The following is a 16,254-nucleotide window of genomic DNA, read 5'->3' as shown; positions in this document are numbered from 1 at the left end:
TACCGCTGCACCACCGTGCCCTTTAAAATTCAGGTTGTATAATGTAGAAGTACCCACATTATTGATGAGTCTGACTATTTTTCATGTAGCTACAAACTTGTTATCTTCCTTAGGAAAAATATGACCATTGAAAATGGAGGGTTGAAATGTAGTGCTACAGTCTGTGCTATTTTGAGTCTGTGTACATAATCAGAGAAGATGTCTTACCCTTCCCAGAATCCTTTGCAATATGACACACCACCTCATTACAGCAAATGATACTCCTATTACTTTGTACAGGTTCCCCTTGTTTTCATATTGAGAAAGGGCTGGCTAAACATGGGTCGATAGACAAGAAATAAACATATATTGCAAGATCTGGATGTGCTCTGTTCATCGAGGTACTTTTTGTCACTGTTGCACTAGATAGCAAATCAGTACAGAAAATTGAAATGAAAGAAATGCATTGTGGGAAGGGTACTCTATCTTCTCTGGTACATAATACATGAATACAAAGGCTTCAACATAAGTCAATTATCTCCGCTGAATGTGTCGCTGTGGGTAATTAGTACCGGTAACAACAAATAGCGTTCCTCTTATTTCTCTCTTTGAAAGATGATTAATTATCTATCTTCTTCACTCTTCTTTTTGTTTCTTATCATCATTAGGTTGGTCACCTCTTCACGAAGCTTGTAACCATGGTTCCTACGATGTTGCCAAGCAACTGTTAAAAGCGGGTGCTTACGTAAATATCCTAGGCCTAGAAGATGACACACCGTTACATGATGCTGCCATCAATGGGCATGTCAAGGTGAGGAATTCAACAACCATAACATGGATCGTATTTTTGATGTAGACCCAGTTTACACAGAAACTGAAGTCGACTTCCTTCGAATTTGAACTCGACCTTGTTTGTGTGTAAACAAGGTCACTGCGTTAACTCGACTATAAAAAGTCAGCTTCTAATGACGGCCCACAGCAACTTTTGTCTAATTCAAACTTGACTGAATTTGCAGTGTAGAAATTAGAAGTCGTTCATAACAGGAGCAAATGAGGATGAAAAAGTTCACTTTAGTTTTGAAGTTGACTACCTTTCTCGGTTTGGTATACATGGTAGACCCCCTCCCCCGGTCAAAAATAATTTATGCTAATCTTTAATCGCAATTTGACTTCAAAATATTGATGTTGACTTCTCTGTATAAATGGGGTCTCACAGTCTTAAGACATATTATTTTCGCACACACATTACAAGCCTTGATTGATGTAATAACCTTTTTTTTTTTTTTTTGAAATGTAACAGTATCTTTAATGCAACACAACAATAACCTTTTATATATTCTGCAAAAATTTACTGAATTCAGTGAACTTTTAATAAAATGGAGGTGGCAATGTATTATGCATGACAAATAGATGCAGCTTTATTTAATAGTTTTAAGTGTTGATTTTTACGACATTTTAAGAAGAAAAATCTTTGTGAAGAGTCATGACTTAGTAATGAGTATCTTGACATTTTTAATGGGGGGAAAGAAATCGGATTGTTTGGCCGACTGACTGACTGACATCCTAGAGTGTGTGGGTGGTTTGAGTGATTGCTTGTAAGACAAGGCTAAAAAAATGTTTAGTTCCTGTAGACATTACACATTTTGTTTTAGGAGCAAATTTACGGCACTTTTGTTTTTTAATTTGAGAAATCTAGTCAAAATCCATTTTCAAGTAAAAAATTATGATAAATTTTTTTAAAGATTTCTTTTTACACATTTTGTTTACAAGCAATATGAAATCACTAAATATCACTAGGATCCACAACATGCTCATCTATCAGGGGCACAGTTCTTAAACCCAATACATTTGCACATTCAGTGAATGACCTTTTGAAGATTTGGGTATAAAAACTCTGCAACTTGAGGCCAAATTTATGATTATGTAATTGAGGTTATTGGACTATGCCATTGGGATGAGGCTATTGTGGTCCATAGTGTATTCTATGAAAATCGATAAGTTTCCTAAAACGGGACATTTTCACCTCAAACCTAATCCTCACTGATTTGACAGTAAATACAAGTAATTAAAGCATGTGTTACCATGCATCGAAACTCTAAAAACCAAAAACAAAACCTGCATTTCAGGCCACCCACTTCCAGGAAACAAAACTTTTTAAGGCAAAGCAAAAGAAAAGTTACCTATACAGAGAGTGTCCATTTTGCTGAATAATTCAAACCACCACTCAAAATATGAAATCTTAATTGCTTGTCAAATCTTTATTGAGAGTTTTGTAAATAGGCCCACATTCACGTAGGATGTGTTACAAAATACACAAGAACAGAATATATATTCATCTCTAAACAAATTACAAACAATTATATGATGTTTAGAATAACATATATGCAGAGTATGAATAAACAGTGAAAGCTTTGATGATGTTATCTTTTGGAGAGCGTGTCTCGGTGGTTGGAGTACTCGCTTTGGGTGTATGAAATCCGGGGTTTGATTTCCTTGCGGTAGAAAACTTGCTGGGAATATTGACCTGGGGTCCATTTCACTAAACTGTATGAAACTTTGTTAGTCATGAAATCGTTCAGAACTTCCGACTTGCCGTAAGTATAAACATGGAAAAAGCATTTTAAGATTCTCAGCTAAAACTAATCATGCTTCATCAATTTGTTTCTTTTCTTCTTCATTCAGCTGGTGGAGTTGCTCCTCAAACACGGAGCAGATCCGTTACAAGTCAACAAGAAAGGCAAATCACCCTTTGACCTCGCATCAAATGAGATCCGCGCCCTCATGAGGAACGAAATCATTGAGTCGTGTTCGGATAGTTCATTATTAGAAGCCAACTCGCCGACGTCACCCGAGAGTCTAGATTCTGCTGAAGAGAGTAGCAATCTAGGCAGGGATATAAATGGGGAAACACAGGTGCCAGGTAGGTGCATAGGAGGAATGTTGCTGTGTAGGGATTTCCTGTTCCAGGGGTACCTGTAGTGTGTTTAAGCAAAATGAGTCATTTGGTGACCAAAATCTAAATTTGGGTTTTCATTTCAATTTCACGTGCTATTTTTAGAGCTTTATTTCGCTGAAAACTTCTATCATCAGAATTAGAAGTGTGGTCATTTTAGTTTTTCTCAGCACAGTAAAATACAAAGGAAGTTGAAAAATAATATTATTAGGTATATTTCAAAATCAATATTAGCAATAATCACCAAACAACTCATTTAGCTTGATCACATCACATAATAATTAGGTATTGAGAGAAGCATCTATTGGGTATGGTATATAGAAATATTAGAAAAGAGATAACAGAGTATTTCCCTTGTCATACCGATACTGAATCTAATAACATGGATTCATTATACCTTTTGTTAATCCTGCACTAAATTAAAATCGAAACATTGTTTTGAGTCATTCTGATTCATCAAATGTACTGAAACAATCGAGGCTTTCTATGGAACACATTGCACCCATCATGAAACCACTTAGCCACAGTCTGTGGCCCTCACATACTTAGTGAGCATGAAGCACGAGGCCAGCCCGAAAGGCTGGATGTTCCCGCAAGGTTGCTGACGCATCCTCTTTGGATAACATTCTATAGCAACAGAACCCACAAGTTGGACTAAAAACCACTAGGTTGATGAATATATAATATTCTGACTTTATTATCCCAATGTTTTGCCATGCAGCATGCAATTGTCTGTAGTCTGCAAATAAGATTGGCTAATAGATCATGAAAATTGGTATCTTATTGACTGATGCAAGAAAGTACCCACCCACGTTTTCTATGCGATTGCCAGGGTGCCCCAAAGAGATTAGACTTGAAGAGTACCAACTCAGCAAAACTGTCCCATGAGTAACGTTATGGTAAATCGGCCATATTGGTCAGTGCGCTCCATAGACCCAACGAGTACCAACTCAAAACTGTCCCATGTGTAACATTATGGTGAATCTGCAATATTGGTCAGGGTACTCCCAAAAATTGTATACCAAAAGAGTACCAAGTCAAAACTGTCCCATGTGTAACATTATGGTGAATCTGCAATATCAGTTTGTTGCTCATGGATAACAAATAGTGTACCTTTGGCATTTACAAAGAATGATAATTGATTGTCTTTCAGCTCCATCATTACAAATGTTTGCTTTATTTTTGGCACAACCGTGCACTTTGTATCAAAGTTTGCTGGGCGCATAGTGAAATGGTTTTTTTCCCAACATGGCGGAGGAATCGGTACTCTTTGGTTCTACCTCATTTGGGCAATGACATCAGCAAAAGATAGCAAATTCAAGTGAATTTTGCCCAACATGGCAGAGTCGTTACTCTTTGGTTCTACCTCACTGGGGCAGTGACATCAGCAAAAGACAGCAAATTCAAGTGAAATATTTTTTTGCCCAACATGACAGAGTTGGTACTCTTTGGTTCTACCTCACTGGGGCTCTGACATCAGCAGAAGACAGGGAATTCAAGATAGTCATTCCTGCCAGTACCTCAATTCCAATTATGTGACATGTGTTTGCAATAATTGCCAAAAAGTGGGTCAGATATTAATTGGTCTTGTGTGCAGAATCTGGGTTATAGTGCACCGGCAACATTTGCTAACCCTTTGCTGTACAAAACATACACGCCTGATGCGAGCGAGAAAAATATCTGAAATAAACCACAAAGTTTCTTTTTAGTATTGTAAAATGACAATATTTCCGAACTTGAAAATTCTAGTTCTGATTGCATTTTCTTGATATACCTATTGAAATTTACATTGACATACCTACATGTAGAATTGTTTCTGCCAGACAAGGCCACATTTCCCTTGATAGCGAGCTGCATAGCATCGAGGGGCTAGTGCAAGTAGGCCCTATCTGCAATAGCTGCCAGGTGTCATATTTATATAGATTTGTACAATGTAGAATGTGAATTGTCAAATGTCAAACAGGGCAGCTATTGCAGTTAGGGAGAGTGAAAGTAGACCAACAGGAAATGGTCCATTGCTTTTGTGTCCGCTTCACTCTATGAACTTTTAATTTTATTTCCTTCTGGTTGCATAAAACTTACTCTCATTTGCATTCTCTGTTTGTTTGTATTATTATGCAGAACCTGTTGTGGATCCATATGAGTTTCCATCGGAGCAGCAACCAACGGGTGAACAGAAGATCAGAATTCATTACAAGGTGCCGGTGAAAAATGGAAAATCTGCGAGGGTGATGGACGTGATTACGATCCCCAAAACAACCCAGACAATTCATGCACAGCAGCAGGAAAGGAATGCTGCTGGCACACCCAATTCAATGGACTCTCTTTCATCGGGAGATAGTGATCTATTTGATCCGCATTTGAATACCAAATCGGATATAAAATCACCTAATTTGAACGATGTGTGCATACAGGATAAACCACAGGGACCATCTATTTTAACAGCTGCTGCATCGACACCGTCATCCTCTTCAACACCAAAACATGCAACACCAAGGTTGCCAGTTCAAGAACAGTCGGAACTTGCTAGAATACCTGAAACAAGAGACGATTCTGAAAGTAGTCTAAGTGAATCGAATTTGTATATCTCGGACGATTCAAATTTAACTGCCGAAAGCAGAGGTTCGGTAGCAGGTAAAGCCGACAGTACGACAACAGAGTTGCTAACGTTCTCATTAGGACATCCCATAGAAAAGAAACATCCAAATTTGATGAGGACTGTGGAGAACGCTTCTGTTTTAAGTACATGCACACCAGCTGATTCTAGTGATTCTAATGTCTTTATACCCAACACAAACTATTCTAGAGTTCCGTCGGGAATCCCATTACCTGCGACGACACCTCGTGAAGCATGTTCATCATTATTACAAAGTGTTTCGGTCACCACCAAACCGGTGACGGATCTTCTTAGGACTAGTAGTTTACCAATGTCAGTGCAGCCTGCTGTACAACACACACATCATCAACCAAGTGCAAAGTTTGCTGTGAGTCGGAATTCCCCAGACTCACAAGCATTATTAGACTCTCGTAGAACTGTTCCTACAGAGAGCAACTCTCGTAGAATTTTTCCTACAGAGAATAGTAGTATACATGCTGCTGTGTCAGCAAAACATTCCTCTGTGGAGGAGCCAGTGGTCTCTCAGACGACAGGAAATAGACAACCATCAGTTCTACCGCAGGAAGCTCAGGTACATATAGAAAAGCAAGACTTAAAGTCCGAGTCTGAATCGGACTCATTACCAGAATGGAGGACAGAGGCTAAAATAGCTGCCGTATCTGAACCAAGAGCTGAGAGTGAATCATCGGACTCGCTGTCAGAAAAACTTCATCATAGTGGTCGTGAGCGTTCGAAGAAACACAAAGAACGCTCCGATAAGAAATCTCATAGAAAACATCATAGGCATCAGGGTTCTTCAAGTGTTCGCAGTAGCAAAGAGGATAGACATGTGAACGAAGATAACAATGCGTCTTTTACCTCGTCGGCAAGATCGCCAACTCGTAATCCAAGCACGGATGGTGAATCTAGGACTGATACAAATGATGGTGGTGGTGGTAAATCAGACACACAAAATACAAAAGACTCGCATTGTAGCAGTAAAGATTCATCTCAGCAAAGACAATCGTCGCCGCCACAATTCAATTGTGCGCGAGAAGTTTATTACATTGTACCTCCGTCCTCTAGCGCTGATGACTCAAAATCAAGCGAAATTAAAACATTGCTCATAAGACGCAACCCAAACATGGTGCAGTCTAAACCTAAGGAACCACCCACAACTGCCTCTTCAAATAGCTTACAGTCAGTCTCTTCCACGAGTGCCTCATCCCCGACTGAAAACACTTCAAAAAGTACAGAGAAGGACTCCAAACCGTCGACTAGCACTGCAGCTAGTGTCGGTAATGATTCAAGAACTGATTTATGTAGTAGTAATGAGGCTAGTAATAGAAAAAGTCCTAGTAGTGAAGTTAGCAATCGTAAAAGTCCCATTACGAGAGACTTGGAGAGACGGAAGTCGCCTGCGAGAGGTTCTCCCGATATTACGTCGTCATCAGTTTCAGGTACCATTCAGCCTGGTGTCTCCGGAAAGAGTTCGCCAAAGAATGTGGAACCTATAAACGATGATAGTAAACCGAAAGTGACAAGAACTTTGCGTTCAAATTCAAACTTGAATGTTGTCACCGACGCAACAAAGCCCGACAACAACGGCAACAACGAGGGCAAAGCGGAAATGACCGTCATGACAAGAAGTCGCCGAGCAGCCGAGTCTTCCAATGGCAACGGCAGTATGCCCGAACCACAGAATGTGGAGTCACATCCCAGGAAGCGAAAGATTGCAAGACACAATAAGCAGCAACAGCACGAGGATCCACCGTATCCGTTGCCGACACCACTGCCACCTCAGGATAAAGTGAACACCATGGAAATGTTTATTAACATTCGCAACGAGGTGTCGCAGCGACAGAAGACGTTGATTGCTGATGTGCAACCTAAGATTCCCAATGGCTTCCAGGAGTATCTTATGTGTAGGAAGACCTACCTCTTGGAAAGTAGTCCGAAGACAAAAGTGAAGGGAGTCATACCACAGGTGAGTTAATGTCAAGATTTAAAAATCGGCTAGAATTTTGGAATTGGGATGCCACCCCAAGGTCTTTACAGGTTAAGATAGGCAGCAGGAAGATGGCCAGAGTTTTTGATGTTGTTACTGGACTTTTTGTGGCTCAAATTAAGATTTAGAGTGGCATCAATCATTCTAAAATTACTGTGTTTAACTTTACTCGTAAAAATCAGTGTGAGTCTTATCTGTTCATTTTCTATGGGGTTAGTGTGACGGGAACGGTGATAGGAGGATAGATTCAGATGTGGGGATGGTACAAATTAAGTCTTAACTACCACGAAGCTTATAATTGAAAACAGTTCTTTATATTGTGTGATGCAAGAAATACAGTTGATTTCTATAGTGGTTATGAACTAAAAATGTTACGAAAAGCAAACATGTAATATTTTTAACAAAAAAAGTTCAAATTGGAGGGACAATCTCTTGATCTAAAAATAGTGATGAATGACATTTCGGATGCAAGTGGTCCAGGCCAAGTAACAACTGAGGAAAGAAGAGACGAAGACGACATTATATGAAATTGTGAGACAAAATACCATTTTTCACATGTCAGCTTCAAATCGCTCAAAGCTCTGGCATACAAATGAACCTGTTTAAAAACAGTGCCACACATGTTTAAAATATGCGCCAAAAACGAAAATTAGTATAGAAGTCCAAGTTTGTGAATGGCTATGAAAAATTTTTGCTTGAATTTTGTTTTCAGATGACAGCACCACCTGAACTGCCAAGTCCTCTGCTAAGTCAATTCCAGGAACAGGAGAAGATGCGATATATGCTGAGAATGAGACACTATATAGAAAGGGTAAGTGGGGGCAAGTTTACAACTTTTTTCTTTCTTTCTTGGTACTGCTTTGGTACAGGAGGAACATGCATGCAAATTGGGGACACCATTTGTCACTGTCATCTTGATTATTGTGTGATTAAAATCGGAACTCACACAAATCATTCCTCTCTGGTCTACTTGTTTAGACTAGCTCTGTGCAATATTAAAATCCTAAGATAAATTCCCAGTGCTTCCATTTTTTAACCCAAATATTTGATTTATGGGAAACACTTATCAAATTAAATTAAGCACTCATATATCAGATTAGGGAAATAAAACGATCTGTAAATGTTCATTGCATGTCCCTTTTTCATGAAAAGCGTACCCATTTTGACGTCACATCCATGGGTCATCTTGTTTGATAAATTGCTACAGAAAATACAAGTACTTTCAAACATATGTCATGTTGAACAGTTAAAAATAGCATTATTTAGTAGTACAAGTCATGTCTAAATATAGGATTTGCAGTGGCGAGGTACTTGTCTTTTTCCTGTTGTGGTGTTAACAAGAGCTTTCTATCCAAGCTTTAATCTATTGCCATATTTGTGGCAGCCACCATATGCCATCCTGTCCATATGGTACCACAAACAGATCATGCTCAGGGTACTACATGTAATAGCTTTCTGGTCTTGGTTTTACAAAAGGATTTAAATGCACTTTTTTTTTTTTTTTTGATTTAAAATCTGTCCTCCAAATTTGAAGTACATTAATGTTTTGTTCATTCTGTGCGAATTAATTGTACATAAATTCGAGTTGTGCATATAACTCTTTGTACATTGTTCCAGGAAATAATTTCATACAAAAATGTTGCTGATTTTGTTGCAAGTTAACAATCGTTTTTGGTTTTTTTTGGAAATGGAAATCAACTTTCCCCTAATGCACCTTAACATATTTCATGGCACACAGCAAGAAGTGTAAACATTAGCACATATTATTGCTGTGACAGTTACTTATAAAATTTATAAGAGGAAATGGTACCAAAATAACAGTTAACCAATTTGCCCTATAACCTAGTTAGCTACAGCTTACAAACATTTTTATTATTACCCCTTCTTAGCTTTTCTTTATATAATCCAAGGGCTTTAACACCAACCAAGTCACCGATATCTATCTAACGGGAAAAAGACAAACTTAACCATTTCCCTGGAGTTGTTCGAACCTAAAAAGAGAGAGATAAGATTGATTTCTTCCTGTAGAGTGGTGAGGAAAAGGATGTGCTCGTGTTATTTTTCCCCTCGCTCATTTCCAGCAGAACGCGGTTCATCGTCCTGCCTGTGCCCATTCTGTATCGGAAAACCGGTCCCCATGTAGCATTTGAGATGTCACTGTGGTGTAAAGCGTACACGCGTTATCTGTAACGGGTTACTTTGATTTCTGTTGGGTTGAAGAAAGCATTGATTATCTTGTACTGTATGGTTTGTGTTGATGTGCATGGTTAGGTTTATTCGGTAAATAGGTTTCTGGAACATGCTAGTGAAGGGAAAAGGTCGTTTGGTGTTACGTGGCGTAGACAATGTTTGTTGGCATAAATATGATTGAACATGCTGACTTGCACATTGTACTTATTATTAAGCTAAAAGGAATTGTTTTTATCTTGGCCGTTCTTTTGGTTCCATGTTGCTAAAGTGATTAGATTTTTAACAATAAAAGAAGTACGGGTCTTTATTATCAGGAGTTATGTTGTATAATTTTGACAAGAAATATAAATTGACCATTGATGTAGCAAAAGTAGAACTGCTTTGCTTCCACAGTTTTAAATCTAACATTTGCCTTGAACCGGGCGGGCGGGCATCCCAAAATGTCAGGTCAATTATGGCGCCAGACTTTCTGTTAAACTCGCTAATCTTGTGAAGGATTTAGCCCAGCCCATGCTACCTAATTCAGCGTGCATGAATGTCACTCATGATACACAGAACAAAGTAGGGTCAATCGAAGGGTAGCAAAGATGCTTTAGCTTAAACATTTACTTACTCAAATATTGAATACCTTCAGATTATGGGATGAAGTTATGTCAGACTATCATTAGAAGGGGAAGTTGATATTTTATTCATAGTAACATGGTGGTATCGTTTTCTAGCTATTTTTGTAATGAATGGTTACCAGCAGTTTGTGACTGACCTAGATTAAATTATCCATGTATGTGACTCACCAATATACAGACTTAATGTGAAACCAGATCTGTGCGGTTCTCTACTCTCACCTAGGGGTGCTTGTGCCCGGGCTTTCTCATAAAATAAAAACAAGTTAGCATTTTAGAACGTTAGTGTGCAGGCAAGAATTCCCAATCATATGTTTTGCATTTTATACATGTAATTCATCTGTGCCATGAAGTGCATATTATGTGTGTGTTTTGTGCGTTGGTGTGCCTGGCGACAATGCCACTTTGGAAAAAGCTGCAAATTTTAAAATTTCTCGTCACATACCGAGCTGTTGAGCAATGCCACAACCAAATTACAACTCAGTACAAAGTTTGAATATTTCTTATCACACACATATGCCACAGCCAAATTGCAACTCAAGGCTCGAATGGTTTCATGTAAATTTTTACTCAGATTTTCAACCCAATTTCATTTTTATGTACATGTAAAGAGGAGGTGTTAAAAAACAAGTTTGAGCCAAAAGGAGTGCTAATTAGGTTAGAGCCTTAATCAGGTTAGCGCCTTAATTAGGTTAGACTTTGATTTTAGGTATGTTCTACAATATGCTCAAAGTAATATCGCCAATTTTTTTTTGTAACATGAATTCACTAGAAATATACTTTGGCAGATGTAGGTGAGCCAATTTGTGATATATGAAATTGGGTTATCTCAACTTGACAGTGCACTCAGGCATAATCTGCAACATGAATGTTGTTTATGTGGGCACGTTTATATTGTCTGAATCCCAACGATAACCTCTTATAGTACTCTGGGTTCTTTTTTTTCTTATGGTAGTTACATTATTCCACGGGACTAGCTATTTGAGATCAAATTAGCCCTTTGAACCTTGTATGAACTAGAGCAATCATGGTATCCAAGTATGATGTACTGTAATAATTATATAGGGGAATATGTGGATGATGAAATATGTGGATGTACGGTGTACCATTTGTGTCACCAAAGCTCAAATAGGAAAAGGATTATTTTTGATAGGGCATTGTCTGATGTAGCCATTGTTTGACCATTTTCAAACTTTTTGTGTTTGAAATTAAATTGGCTCACTCTCTTTTGTCAGGGAGTACGTCTTACCGGAAACATATTTTGGTAACATTTCAGAAAATGTTTCACTTCTGAATTCATGTGTTTATAGTGAGTCCAGTTCTAATTTGCAGTATTTCAGCTACTCGGTGACATCTGCGCACAGCTACAAATTGTTACCATTGCCTCAAAGTGTTGAATACATAATATGCATGCATTTTAACACAGCATGCGCAAATCGGCTGCTTCAACACGTTGACATCACCCACCCACCAAGAGTAAAAATATTAGTGTTACTGAGAACTTGACAATTAACCCAATTTATTTTGAAAATTTTTGTTCTTTTATTAGGAAAAGCTGATGTTATCGGCGGAGCAAGATATAATGCGTGTGCACGGCAAGGCAGCGAGGGCGTATGCTAATCAAAGGATGCCTTTCAGTGCGTGTGTTGTGTTTAGAGACCAGGAGATTTATAATATGCCTGAACCACTGGTAAGTACCCTGAACCCAAGTGTAAAAAATACACTTAAGCTTACTTATTTGCAAGGATTTCCCCTTATTAAATCTAACCAAAATATCAAGAGCTTCCTGTCAACAACATCTGGACTGCCTTAACACAATGCCAACTCCTACATGTAACATTCTCATGAAAGCATGATAGGTCAAAAGACAGCAAATTTGAAGTGTTAAACATTGTGCTGTTCCAGTTGGAATCCATACGCCCTTCTTCCACACAGGAGTGTAAATTTCAAATGGAGTTAGCTGAATGGGTGACACCATTTGAAATCTACACCCCATGTGGGAGATTAAATCATGTCTTCCATAGTTTTGTTGAAGTATATTGCTTTATTGGGCTATTACCATTGGACTCCATACAAGACTCCATACCTATGGAAGACATGACCTTGATCTTCTACACTGGGAGTGTGAATTTTAAAATAGCCCCAATTCGTTTAGGGTCTAGCATCATTTATTACCTACATGCATTTACTCGATATGCCCACCAGTTACTCTTGAGGGCGAGGGCTGTTGAGGCATCAACACATACAAAGTGTGTGGGGTGAAATAGACCTAACACCCCTCTCACCCAATTGAAATTTGTGGGTATATAGAGAACATGGATAATAGATTCTTCTTGGGACTGTTAGTATTTACGCACAACTTAATTAGATCAAATGATTTTATAGTAACACCTTCTTTTGGTCTTTATATCACACAGCCACCAGATGATAGTAAGAATATTTGCACCCGATTCAATGGTCGACAGTTGTACTCACTACTACAAGATGTAGACATGAAGTATGAGAGAATAAAGGTGAGTGAAGTGTGTCAACAATACAGACACAAACAGTCAACATCTAGATTCATTCAAAAAATCTTTTTGGTTATTACTAGCTGATGCAGGTTGAAATAATATTGATATTCCAGTTACTAGTTGACCAGACTGATTTTGTCACTTTGGCAGAAACTAAGCAGGTCATTGATCACAAAATGACTTAACGCTGTACATTGTTAGACTTACAATTGGCAAAACAATTGCTCATTACATTGTGTATTAATGATATAGAATGGCATGCATGCAGTTGGATGCAGCACCTACACTAGAATCGAGTTGTGTGACTGATGTGCGCTTGTGTGAATTTATGCCAGCATAAGTTGTTAAGGGATCTAAAATGGCGTTTATTGCGTTTCGACAGTATTTTTTGTGGGACATGAGAGCACCTCAGACCTATCGAATTGCATTCTGAATACGAAGCATGTCTTTCTGATATCAAATAATTTTCATTTTTTGAAAATCACAATATAGTACAAATTTTGTGACAAATTATAAAAATTTGATATTTTCAAATTTTGATATGTAACAGTCCTCAAAGTAAATTATATAAATCTAATGACATATTCTTAAAGTGTATGTAGCAGGGAGGAAAAGCCGACGGTCAATTGAAAATTTTGACCTTTCATATTGAAGATATGGATTTTTTCCCAAAAAGACCTATTTTTTTTTGTGGTGTTTTGGGAAAAATCCATATCTTCAATCTTAAAGGTCAAAATTTTCAATTGATCGTCGGCTTTTCATCCCACCACATACACTTTTAAGTATAAATCATCAGATTTATAAAGTTTACTTCAAGTACTGTTAAATATAAAAAATATCAATTTTTAATGATTTGCCATAAAATGTGTATTAAATTGCGAATTTCAAAAATTCATAATTATTTGATATCAGAATGACATTCTTCGTATTCAGAATGCAATTCGATATGTCTGATGTGCTCTAATGTCCCAAAATAAATACTGTCCAAACGTTCATACCCCAGCCCTTAAGACGCGTTTGACACAAGCAGCAACAAAAAACAAATAATTTTCGCCAATTATAAGCTGAACAAAGTATAGAAAGTGGAGTAACTCAAGTCCTTCAAGTATAAGAAACATCAGTGGCTAAGCAAAAAAGCAATACTAATTTTAATTGTTGGAAGTAGACAAGTTTGTGTGCTAGCTTAGTACCAAGAATTGAACCTGTGACCTCCAAGGCTCAAATCTGTGTTATTCACAACATGATCTCCTTTTGCACACAAAATTATCTGCCAAAAACATTTTGTTATCTCCAAAGATTTTTAAATAATCCCAAAATATTTTCGTTCTTTCCAACCAACAGGAGGAATTACTACAAAGACACCAACACGAGTCATCGTCACTCTACGCTATGCAGCGTTTAGACTGGGAACTCAAACTGCAAGATTTGAAAATGTGGGACCCTAAATCTCCACCCAAGATCACCGATGAACATGTACCCATGGTACAAGTGAACCGCGATTTTGACTTATTACCATGTACCCATGGCACTAGTTAACCATGATTTTGATATGCTACCCTGTGTATGACCAGGAACGGTAGAAGCTAGTATGTAGTGTTCACCTTATCACATGATAATGTTGAAAATGTGATTTAGCATAGTTTTGTGATATAACTATGTGGACGGTCTGCTTTGTCTTTGACCTGCACCCTCTTCTTCCCTGGTGAGCGTTACCATGGTTACCTCTATGTGAAGACATGGCGCACTTCAAGCTGGATCGCTGGAGTTTGAAAAACGAAGTAGTGATGCCAAGATGTCAACAGAGCCTTTTTGACAGATGAAGCCGGTTATTTCAAAATCGTAATAAAATCATTACAGCAGACAAACATTGTGTATAAAAGGCTGTGTAGGTCAAACTGTGCAAGTTTGGTAAGAATGGTGTCAAAAGAATTATTGTCAATGTCATTGAAACTGAGACCCATGGTTAAAAAAAACTAAAGAATCCATGGATATCATCTTTTGTCAACATACAAGTTTAACTTTTGGCTTACAAAGATAGTCAGATGATGAAAATTACAGACCAAGAGGGTTTATTTTAAATTTGGAGTTTGCATTTTCATTATGAATTTCGATACTAAATCACTATTTGGTAATACATTCTTGATTGCACCAGCCTTTTTGGTAAATAGTAGAAAATATTGGTGAAATGATAGATTTTGTGATTTCATCTTTTTGACATCAATTATTCATTCAACATTGACAGGCCTCGATAGTGGAGTGTGAAACCATTCACCCACTGAGATTTTGATATCAAAATATATGATCTTGTCCAATGATTACTGATGTGATTTTAATTTTTTTTTTCCATCAAAACAATCAAAAGTATTTTTCCTATCAATATCAATATGACACATGTTTTCTGTGAAAATGGCGGTCATACGATGTCAGAAGTAATTAAACTTGGAATACTGAGATTGACCGCAAAGAAAGAAGTGTTTTTTGCTGTAATATTAAATTGAGAAATCACACAGAATTGTCAGAATCTACTACACTCTCTTTCAAAGAACATTGCAAAGTTAATTATTACCATAATATAGAATGTTTCTAGTTTTTGCAACTTGTTTCCATAGCAGAAGAAAAAAAATCACTATTTTTACAGGATTTCTAAATTTTCACATAAATTGGGATCTGTTTATGGTAGTGAATGTATCATTCTTTAACTCTCTCCATCTTTTTAAGCTTATTCTTGTTTTCACTCATGTTTATAATATGTCTTGTTGAATCAGGCTTTTGCACCTGCGACGACATATTTCTAAACTTTGATACACTATCCTTGCTCATCCATAGATTTTACGATGCAGTTTGTCGCACACATTTTGCTCCCATACTTTGGTTGTCGGTGTTTTGCCACCGTACCAATGAAATTGATTGAAATGGCTCAGTCACGGCGGATTTACCTTGTAGATATAAAAATCTGACAAATCGAAAATTGTCGTGTGTGGAGCAGATGCAGCGTTGTGTCATTGATTTATAAGGTTGCCGATATCTGCAATGAAAAAGCCTCATAATTTCATTCATATCATGTGCGTAACACATGGATGTTTTACAGTAATACTTCTGATGTGTTCTTCTCGGATTCTTTACTCAACATTGAGGTGGGAAGTAAATCAAATTATCACCTGGTGGAGTTAAATGTGTTTTGACAACCTGCAGATAGAGCCAGGTGGTGGATGACATGCATTCCCTAAATTCAGTAAATTTTCATCGTCAACCGTGTAATTGAATGGGATTATTTTGAAATTTTAAAACGCTTGAAATATCACAAACAAATAGGCCTATGTTGATAAATAATATAAATACAAGCTAAAACCGTTGGGGTTCGATAATGAACCCCACAAAACTAACCGAGTATATGG

General features: G+C 37.6%; 1 protein-coding gene across 5 annotated transcripts in view; it reads left to right on the top strand.

The window, feature by feature from the left end:
* LOC140135936 (uncharacterized) overlaps positions 1 to 15,100 on the top strand; it is a 106,200-nt gene extending 91,100 nt beyond the window's left edge. For all 5 annotated transcript variants that reach the window (XM_072157629.1, XM_072157628.1, XM_072157631.1 and 2 more), the window contains 7 exons: positions 648 to 790; positions 2,662 to 2,899; positions 5,054 to 7,515; positions 8,249 to 8,347; positions 11,896 to 12,036; positions 12,764 to 12,859; positions 14,201 to 15,100. In XM_072157629.1, coding sequence (XP_072013730.1) covers positions 648 to 790; positions 2,662 to 2,899; positions 5,054 to 7,515; positions 8,249 to 8,347; positions 11,896 to 12,036; positions 12,764 to 12,859; positions 14,201 to 14,395 — 3,374 coding nt within the window. In that variant the 3' untranslated portion in view covers positions 14,396 to 15,100. The remainder of the gene's footprint in view (positions 1 to 647; positions 791 to 2,661; positions 2,900 to 5,053; positions 7,516 to 8,248; positions 8,348 to 11,895; positions 12,037 to 12,763; positions 12,860 to 14,200) is intronic.
* Positions 15,101 to 16,254: the final 1,154 nt, after the last annotated feature.

This window comes from Amphiura filiformis, chromosome 16 (genome assembly GCF_039555335.1).
Source record: "Amphiura filiformis chromosome 16, Afil_fr2py, whole genome shotgun sequence".
Lineage (NCBI taxonomy): Eukaryota > Metazoa > Echinodermata > Ophiuroidea > Amphilepidida > Amphiuridae > Amphiura > Amphiura filiformis.
Note: the sequence above shows the minus strand (reverse complement) of the source record. Positions and strands in the feature narration are given on the sequence as shown.